This window comes from Scylla paramamosain, chromosome 40 (assembly GCF_035594125.1).
Source record: "Scylla paramamosain isolate STU-SP2022 chromosome 40, ASM3559412v1, whole genome shotgun sequence".
Taxonomy (NCBI): Eukaryota; Metazoa; Arthropoda; class Malacostraca; order Decapoda; family Portunidae; genus Scylla; species Scylla paramamosain.
In genome coordinates this window covers 2,910,001-2,920,000 of record NC_087190.1, presented here as the reverse complement: position 1 = coordinate 2,920,000, position 10,000 = coordinate 2,910,001, and the positions used below count along the sequence as shown (strand labels likewise).

Genomic DNA, 10,000 nt, shown 5'->3' with positions numbered 1-10,000 from the left:
GAATGAAATATTTGTGCATGTTTCAAATAACATTAAAAAGGGGATAATTTGTAACTGGAAACGCTGTGTGTGTGTGTGTGTGTGTGTGTGTGTGTGTGTGTGTGTGTGTGTGTGTGTGTGTGTGTGTGTGTGTGTGTCCAGCTTCCTCGACAAGTCTCCTCGTGTTACTACTCTACTTGTACTACACGGCGGCAGGGGGGTGGGGGGAGTGGAGGAAGGAAGGGAGGGGGAGTGGGAGAGCCGCCCCCGTGACGAGCCTGGTGCTGTGGGAGGGGCGGGGAGCGAGGGGCGTGGGCGCGTGTGGTTGTGTTCGTTGTACACGTAAAGTAACGGACGGTTTGTACGTAACGGACGGAAGTTCTGTACTTAAATTATCAGGATTGGGGTGAGGGGGGCGGGAGGGGCGGGGTGAGTGGGTGGCGGGGGCTGGGAGGGGCGGGGTGCCTCACGCTGAGAGCACTGCCATGGGGGGCGGCATCCCCCCCGGCGCGGCGTCCACCTCCATGGGGGAGGAGGGCTTGATGGTCACCTCACACGAGATCTTCTCCCCCTCCTTCTCCACCAGCTCCTCCTCCTCCTCCTCGTCCTCCTCCTCCACGTCTATATACGCGTCCTCGTCGTCCTCGTCGTCGCCTCCCTGCAGGTCGCTGGTGGCGGCGCCGTCCGCAGCCTTGTCGCCGCCGGCCGCCGCGGCGTCGTCTTGGCCCTGAGGCGCCGAGTAGCGGCGCGGGCTGCCGTCCAGGATGGTGGGGCCGTCCGAGTCGTGCTTCTTCATGTGGCGGTCCAGGTTGGTCTGCTGGCCGAAGGCACGCTCGCACAGGCGGCACTTGTAGGGCTTCTCCTTGTTGTGGATGTTGCGCACGTGGCGCTGCAGGTTGGACGAGATGCTGAACGACCGCTCGCAGAACTTGCACTTGTACGGCTGCTCGCCCGTGTGCGTGCGCAGGTGGCGCGTCAGGTTGGCCGAGCGCGGGAACACCTTGCCGCAGAACTTGCACGAGTACCGCTCCCGGGGTCGCGCCGAGGACAGGCCGGACACCACACCCGCCACGCCGTGCCCCTCGGAGTGCTGTGACACACTCACGCCCTTGGGCAGGCGCTCGCCCATAACTTGGTACAGTGCGGGGTGCCCCGGGGGATGCGGCCCTTGCGGGGGCCCCCGGTATCCTGGCACCAGCTGTGGGGAGCCCGCGTGGGGCCCCAGGTGGTAGGCGGTGTGGGGTAGGCCCATCACGGGGTAGGGGGAACGCACGGGGGCGCCGGGGGGCAGCGGGCGGTGGCACTCGCTGGAGTAGACGGGCACGGGCTGATGCAGGGTCTGGTGCAGGGGCGGCGCGTAGGCCACCACGGGCGGGGGGCGCGGGCCCACCACGGCGCTGCTGACCGGAACCATGTGCAGGCCCGCCTTGACTGGGTCCGCCTCGAGGGGGGCGGGGGCCATATCGTGGGGCGGCATGGGGGGCGGTACTCGTGCACCGGGGAATGGTACTTGGGGGAGGGCGCCACCTGCAGCACGGGGGGCGGCGTGCGACGCTCCACCAGGTTCATATTCTCGTCCTCCAGCGGCAGGCGCTTCTTGACGGTGAGGTCCAGCGGCTGGTCCGCCTCGGACAGGTCCAGGGGGCGCGAGGCAGGGGACATGCGCGGCTCGCGGTTGTGCGTGGACAGGTCGAAGGGCATGTCCGAGGCTTGAGGCGGCGCGTCAGACCGCCAGGGAGGTGGGTGGGTGTCGGGTAGGTCGGGGGTGGGGTAGGGGGCGCGTGCCTCGGGGCACACGGCGGCCTGCTTGGGGGAGCCCAGGGAACCATGAACGCCAGGGGGACGGAAGGCGTGGGGCGGCGCCCTGAGGGGCAGGCCAGGCACCTCGTACTGGGCCAGGCTGGGGTGGGGGGAGCGGGACCGAGACACCCCCGGGGGCGAGGGCTGCGTGAGGGCGGCCATCAGGCGGGGCCGCCCGTAGCTCGGCGCCGGCGGAGACATGTGGTAGTGGTGGGAGTAGGCAGCCGCGGGCGTGATGGGGCGCGGGGCGGGGCGCGTGGGCGAGGCGGCGGGCATGGCGCAGGCTGGGGCGGCCCGGGGCACCAACATCAGGCGGGCGGCGGGGCGACCTGCGGGGAGAAGGAACGGTGAGACACGCGCCACTACCACCACTACCACTACCTTCAACACACCATTACACCACCACCACCACCACCACCACCACCACCACCTTCACCACCTGGGAAGAGGAGGGGTGACACGCTCCACTCTCACCACTGTCACCACACCTTAACACCACCACCACCACCACCACCACCTGAGGAGAAGGAGAGGCGGAGAGACACGCGCACACTATCGCCACTATCACCACAACATTACACCACCACCACCACAGCGTGACTCCCCCCTTACCCTCCCTCCTCCCCCTTCCCTCTCCCCTTCCCCGCGACACCCCAACACACACTATCACCTTAAACTTTACTCGAGGTCACACTTTTTGCCCTGCGAGGCCATCTTTTCCCTCGTGACCTGCCCCTCCCCTCTCCTCCCTTTCCCTCCCTTCCCTCCTGCCCCGCCCTTCCCCTGCCCCGCCCCTCCCTTCATCTTGACACGGGCGGAGGGCGAGGGGAGGGAGGGGTGGGCCTTTGTGTGACCCTGTTTTTGTCCCCCCCTTTGTCTCTCTCTCCCTTCTCTCTTCTCTCTCTCTCTTTCTCTCCATCCCTCCACACACCCCTCCCATTCCCTCCCTTTCCTTCTGTTTCTATTCCTTTCTTCCATTCACTTTCATTCCCCTTACAAGATAAATCACATTAACTTTTCATAATAATAATAATAATAACAATAATGATAATAATAATAATAATAATAATAATAATAATAATAATAATAATAATAACAGTAATAAGGCATATGTAATTAAGGGGAAGATAATTAGCAGATAAACACGCTACACTTCTCTTTCCTTCTCCTCCTCCTCCTCCTCCTCCTCCTCCTCCTCCTCCTCCTCCTCCTCCTCCTAGTTCTTCAACCAAACCCTTCATCATGTTTCATCCCACATTATCTCTCTCTCTCTCTCTCTCTCTCTCTCTCTCTCTCTCTCTCTCTCTCTCTCTCTCTCTCTCTCTCTCTCTCTCTCTCTCTCTCTCTCTCTCTCTCTCTCATGGATTTTTGTAACATCTCCGCCTGACACCAATTCTAAAAATGTTTTGTGTCTCCACCTCTGATGATATTCGACAGGAGGAGGAGGAGGAGGAGGAGGAGGAGGAGGAGGAGGAGGAGGAGGAGGAGGAGGAGGAGGAGGAAAGGCGGGGCATATTGAAGCGGCCTTTTTAACATGAGTAGAAGGGGAGGAGGAGAAGGTAGAAGAAAAAGGAGAAGAGGGAAGGGGAGGAGAGGTGTAAAGAGGGGAAAGGAAGGGAGAGAAGAACTGTGGGGAAAGAGGGAAGAGGGAAGAGAGAAAGAAGGGGAAAGGGTAGAGAGGAAGGAGAGAAGGAAGAAGGAGAGAGAAGAGAGGATAAGAGAGAAAAGAGAGGAGAGCGGGAGAAAAGATGATGAGAAGTGTGAGAAAAGAGACGAGAAGAGGAAGAGAAGAGAGGATAAAGAGGGGAAAAGGAGAAGGGATAAAGAACGGGGGTGGTAGATGAATAAAAGGAAGAGTTTGAAGTGGTGAGTCAGAGAGAGAGAGAGAGAGAGAGAGAGAGAGAGAGAGAGAGAGAGAGAGAGAGAGAGAGAGAGAGAGAGATACGTTAGTTAAGTAAAAATATAAGTAAAATAAAGTTGAATAAATATGTGAAAGTAAGAGAAAACTGAAGTATAAAACGATGACGTACTTAGAAAAAAAAAAGAAATTATACCAAACTGTGATGGAAAAGATTTGGAATTGTATTAAATGAGATACATGGAGATAAAACAGGTAATGAGAGAGAGAGAGAGAGAGAGAGAGAGAGAGAGAGAGAGAGAGAGAGAGAGAGAGAGAGAGAGAGAGAGAGAGAGTTAAATTTCTCGTTACCGTGCCTTGAAGGAAAATTGATAAGGTAAATAATGCACAATTAATAAATGGATCAGAAGAGAAATCAGGAAAAAAAGAAGAAAAAAAAATGCACTGTGGACGTTATCAAAATACTGTTAAAGAAGAAGAAGACGAAGAAAAAGAAGAAACAAGAAGGAAGACAGTTAAATACACACAGACAATTTAGTTCAACATTAAATCTCCATTCATTCAGGAGAGAGAGAAGAGTGTTGGAACTTCTGAAGAGGATCACAAGCAAGATGGACACAGGCACGGAGGTTCAGGAATGCCAAGGTGCGTCTGGGGGGGTCGGGTTTAAAAGGAATCTGTGTGTAACTCTGGCTTTGTTTATTACCCTGTGTTGTGTTGTGAGGCAGGTGTGTGGAGGGGCATAAGAGGTGGGGGGAGAGGGGTTAAGGTGTGTGTGAGAGGCTGACTGACTGACTGAATATCTACCTGACTTAACTGACTCGTAGGTGGATAGATAATAAAAGGTATATTATTTGTGAAAGATAGTGATTCAGTGGATAGTGGAAGAGAGTGGATGATGGGTGATGATGATGATGATGTTGGTGGAGGAAAGTGGATAAATGGATGGTTCTTAATGAATGGAGGTATTGGAGGAGTGGATGGTATTTAGTGAAAGGCAGTGAGTGGAATAGTTATTGAATCTTGAGTTGATGGTGGAAGAGTGGAAGAGTTTAGAGAAGAAAGAAAGAGATGGAAAAGTTGCTTGTGTTGTTTGTGGAAGAGTGGATGGATGATGCTATGTGGATGATATTTGTGTGGTCGTTAATGATTTGTTTATTTATTTTTTGTGCATTGGGATCATTATAATTGTTGTTGTTGTTGTTTTTATTGTTGTTGTTGTTGTTTTATTGTTGTTGTTATTGTTGTGGTTGTTGACATCTTGGAAATTCCACACGTTTAATTGTCCTCCTCCTCCTCCTCCTCCTCCTCCTCCTCCTCCTCCTCCTCCTCCTCCTCCTCCTCCTCCTCCTCCTCCTCCTCCTCCTCCTCCTCCTCCCCCTCTCATCACCCCCCTCGTCCTTGCAGGTGAGTCACATCTAATTACAGGTGTGCCTTTGTTTGCGTCCAGGTGGTGTTGTTTACGTGTGTGTGTGTGTGTGTGTGTGTGTGTGTGTGTGTGTGTGTGTGTGTGTGTGTGTGTGTAACTAATTTTGTTTGTTTTCTTTTTATTCAAAGTTGACGTAATTTTTCTGTTTTGTGTTTGTTTTGTCTTTGCTTATTTATTTAATTTTTGTTTTGTTTATTAGGTAGCTAGTTTATTTAATTAATTAGTTATTTATTTATGTTGCTTCTCTTGAAGATCTACTACTACTACTACTACTACTACTACTACTACTACTACTACTACTACTACTACTACTACTACTACTACTACTACTACTACTACTACACTATTAAATAAGGTGATGCATGTCCCAAGACTTTAATAGCGTTCAACACCACCACCACCACCACCACCACCACCACCACCACCACCACCATCATCATCAGAATCATGAGTAACATCATAATAATTGGTAATTCATTGTTCTTGAAATGACAAACGGAAGGCAGTGTGTGTGTGTGTGTGTGTGTGTGTGTGTGTGTGTGTGTGTGTGTGTGTGTGTGTGTGTGTGGTACAAATATATAAGTTAAAGACCCGACTCTTAATTCCTCCTCCTCCTCCTCCTCCTCCTCCTCCTCCTCCTCCTCCTCCTCCTCCTCCGCACTTTACGACGTCTTGTGAGGAATAATGGAATGCCCATAAAAGGATGCCATTTCGGAAGCATCTGATGAATGGGGCCGAGTCTCCTTAACACCACATGTGAGGGGTCGGATCAGCCTCGTAAAGGATCGGAGAGAGTTAAGAGGATCAGAATGGTTTGAAAGCAGGAGAAGGTTTAATAACACGATTTTAAGTGTGTGTGGAATGATTACAGTGATTTGAAGGTGTTGTTGAATAGATTATACCACTGGATTGTGTTTTAAAAGGGATTGGATTGATAAAAGGGGGTTAGGTGTTTTTAAGGAAGTTTTATGACTGAATAGATAAATAGAATGTTTCCAAATATGTGGTTTGGTTGAATAGACGATTGGATTGTGTTTAAAAGGGTTTGAATTGAATAAAGGAAAATTAGGAAGACTACAACGGTTATATTATTGAAAAGAGAATTGGATTGCTTGTAATTATTTTGGTTTGGTTGAATAGACGATTGAATAGTGTTTACAGAGGTTTAAATTAAATATAAAAGGATTAACGGCTTTTTAAAGGAGTTATAAGATGAAACAGATGATTGAATTGTGTTTAGAATGGTTTTGATTCTTTAAAGAGTAATCAACAAAATTTTAAAACACTTATAAGAATGAATAGACTATATTGTTCTTAAAGATTTAGGTTGACTGAAAGGAAAATAAAGGGGCATTTGATACAGGTGTTGGTTCAATTAGAGTATTAGATTGTTGTATGAATAGGATTGGATTGTGTAGAGTTGTGAGGCTTTGAAAGTAATGAGCTCTATCTAATGATCTCGTTTTCTTCTAAGAGAATTAAAGTCTCAGTAGAATTGGATATCACTTGCTTGGGTAGTGTAAAGGATTGGAATCTCTTTACTTTTTCGTTGGATTAGATTAGAAGAGTTTTGTTTTTTATTCACTTATTTTTATTCTTTTTTTTATTTATTTTAGGGTCTGCTTTTCTTAATGGGAGTCTCAAATGGAATCCGATCAGGTATTGTAAAGATTTAGAAGTATTTTTTTTATTTTATTTTTATTGCAGTACGTTGTTTTATGTTTTTTGTTTTTGTTGTCTTGAAGGGTTTATTTTTATCATGTGTTTTGTTTATTCTGCTTATCTGTTATTATATTGGATTAAAACTATTATTATTGTTGTTGTTGTTGTTGTTGTTGTTGTTGTTGTTGTTGTTGTTGTTGTTGAGTTTACTGTTGTTGTTGAGTTTACTGTTGTTAAGTTTACTGTTACATAGCCATTATTATTAACATTATTTTTCATCTGATCTACTTATATTTTTTTTCTGATAGCAGTAGCGTGCCATTGAGTGAGGCAGGTGTGTCTCCTCACCTGCACACTCATCGAGGCCTTGGCGGCGAAGGTGAGGCGAGGAGAAAACCTGGAAACCTTAGCGCTCCTGTTGTGTGTGTGTGTGTGTGTGTGTGTGTGTGTGTGTGTGTGTGTGTGTGTGTGTGTGTTAAGTCTGATGTGTGTGTGTTGGGTTAGGTTTGGCTAGGTCGTGTGTGTGTGTGTGTGTGTGTGTGTGTGTGTGTGTGTGTGTGTGTGTGTGTGTGTGTGTGTGTGTCAGGTCTGGTCTTCTGTTATTGTTGTGGCAAGTGTTCAGGAGTTAACGGGGAAAGGCAGTAAAAGGGTTGTTTGTATTTATTCATATATCAATGTATTTGTTTTATTATTTGTATCTGTTTATCTATTTGTTTATTTTTTATACTTATATTTATACCTCTCCGGTTGTATAATTATTAATGTACTTGTATATTTAAAAAAAAAACGTAATTTTTAGCTCATTAATTGTTTATGTTTGTATTATTTCCTATTTAGTTTTATATACTGTTTTTTTTTTATATGTCATCAATAAGATACATAATTTTCAGTCATTTTATTTCAATATATTTACATTGTATTTATTTCATATACGAAACTAATTCCCATTCTTATATATATATTTTTAAACGTTTTCCATTCTCTCTCTCTCTCTCTCTCTCTCTCTCTCTCTCTCTCTCTCTCTCTCTCTCTCTCTCTCTCTCTCTCTCTCTCTCTCTCTCTCCCGGAAAATTTGGACTAGGGAAAGCAATTTTATCTTCCTTTCCGCCCAGTTTGTACCTTGATTCGCCTCATCTGTTCCCAAGGTGTTGGTGTGAGCCAGGGATGCAACGCTGCCCTGCCTCAGACTGTTGATGAGCTGTCACTTATCTTGTTTTCCTTGTTTTCCTCTTTTTTTCTTTCTTTGCTTAAATAATTTCGTGAGAGAGAGAGAGAGAGAGAGAGAGAGAGAGAGAGAGAGAGAGAGAGAGAGAGAGAGAGAGAGAGAGAGAGAGACACACACACACACACACACACACACACACACACACACACACACACACACACACTTCGAAAACCATTAAATTATCAAACGTGGGAAAAATGATTTGTGAATTATATACTTATGATTCCACTATTAACAGGTTCCGATTCCAATAAAAGTAGAAAGATTAAAGGTTAAGATCGCCTAACCTAACCTAACCTAACCTAACCTAACCTAACCTTAACCTAACCTAACCTAACCTAACCTAACCTAACCTTACCTTAACCTAACCTAACCTAACCTAACCTAACCTAACCTAACCTAACCTAACCTAACCTTACCTTAACCTAACCTAACCTAACCTAACCTAACCTAACCTAACCTAACCTAACCTAACCTAACCTTAACCTAACCTAACCTAACCTAACAAGACGGGTTTTTTTTAGAATTTTAGTCTCCTAGATAACAATTTGCTTGCTGTTAATGATTACAGTTGTTTGCATCGCTTATTAAATTGTGGTTGAGTGTATTGTATTTATAGAAAACGTGATGCATTGTATCTGTCTTAGGATCAGGAGAAATAGAGGGTTGGATCCTGTTTGTGCACGGTAAGGGAGAAAGGGAGAGTGAAGAAAGTATAGGGTGATGTTTAAATTGATTACATTTATAGAAAGCGTTGTGAAATGCGTGTGTCTTGGGATGAAGGGGAATAGACGGTCAGATCCTGTTTGGTTGCGTTAAGGAAGAAAGGAAGGGTGTTAAGAAAGGACTTGATGGCTTGTATATATGTTTATTCTGTGTTTGTGTGAGTTACGGGAAGGCAAGTTCATAAAATGTAGTGTTTTTTTGTGAGTTCTGAGAAGGAAATGTTAAAAAAAAGAAACTAGTTTGTGTCCGAGTTAAGGAAGGAAAAATGAAAAAGTTTTTGAGTTTTGGAAGGAAAAGTATAAAAAAAGTAGTTTGTGGTTTTATAAATTATAGGAAGCAAAAAAAAAAAAAAAATGAAAAAAAGATAAGTGCGTGTTTCAAGAAGTTATTGGAAGAAAACCTGTGTGATTCCTTTAAAGTTAATTGGATTCTTTTATTATTTAAGCTTGAGAGAACAGATTTAAGATTCTAATTTTAATGACTAGTTCGTGGTTCTATAAGTCACTCGTAAAGGGAAGAAAAATGAAAAAAAAATCAGATTCCTTAAAAAAAAAATTAGATTCCTTTATTGTTCTAGGTCGAGAGAGAGAGAGAGAGAGAGAGAGAGAGAGAGAGAGAGAGAGAGAGAGAGAGAGAGAGAGAGAGAGAGAGAGAGAATAGTTTTAAAGAGGATACGATTGTTTATACAGACGAGCCGTTTATGCTTTATAGGTGAAGGGAGGAAGAGTCAAGGAGGATCAGATAACTTATATAAACGATTAGACTCTCTTATAGGCCAAGGTGAGGAGGAGGAGGAGGAGGAGGAGGAGGAGGAGGAGGAGCAGCAGCAGGAGGTTGGATCGTCTATAGGAATGTGTCTCAATAGTGAGAGAGAGAGAGAGAGAGAGAGAGAGAGAGAGAGAGAGAGAGAGAGAGAGAGAGAGAGAGAGAGAGAGAGAGAGAGAGAGAGAGAGAGAGAGAGAGAGATGCAGTGTTTACATGGCTGTTAATACTGAGCGAGAGAGAGAGAGAGAGAGAGAGAGAGAGAGAGAGAGAGAGAGAGAGAGAGAGAGAGAGAGAGATGAAGGAGGAGCAGCTGAAGAAGAATTGAGAATACATTAAGAGGGAAGGAAGGAGGAGGAGGAGGAGGAGAAGAGAGGTTTGGATGGGTGGAGGGAAGGAGGGAGGGGTAGAGGGAAGGGAGGGAGGAATCAGCTACGTTCCTGGAGGGTCTGGAAGCAGGTCCGCCCACTGTGGGGAGGGCGTGGGCGTGGGGAGGAGGAGGAGAAGGAGGAGGAGGAGGAGGAGGAGGAGGAGGAGGAGGAGGAGGGGCGTGGCGATA

The 10,000-nt window shown here is 46.6% G+C and overlaps 2 protein-coding genes across 2 annotated transcripts in view; both read right to left on the bottom strand.

Annotated features, from left to right (window-relative positions):
- Positions 1 to 10,000, bottom strand: part of LOC135092702 (MDS1 and EVI1 complex locus protein EVI1-A-like) — a 19,146-nt gene that overhangs the window by 110 nt on the left and 9,036 nt on the right. The window contains exon 2 of the mRNA XM_063991332.1: positions 1 to 2,108. This exon is cut by the window's left edge and continues 110 nt beyond it. Within this exon, the coding sequence (XP_063847402.1) occupies positions 446 to 1,456 (1,011 nt within the window). The 5' untranslated portion in view covers positions 1,457 to 2,108 and the 3' untranslated portion in view covers positions 1 to 445. The remainder of the gene's footprint in view (positions 2,109 to 10,000) is intronic.
- On the bottom strand, positions 1,545 to 2,088 carry LOC135092546 (uncharacterized). The gene is made up of 2 exons (XM_063991162.1): positions 1,613 to 2,088; positions 1,545 to 1,557 (listed from the first exon to the last, which is right to left on the bottom strand). The coding sequence occupies exons 1-2, from the start codon at positions 2,086 to 2,088 to the stop codon at positions 1,545 to 1,547; spliced, it is 489 nt and encodes a 162-aa protein (XP_063847232.1).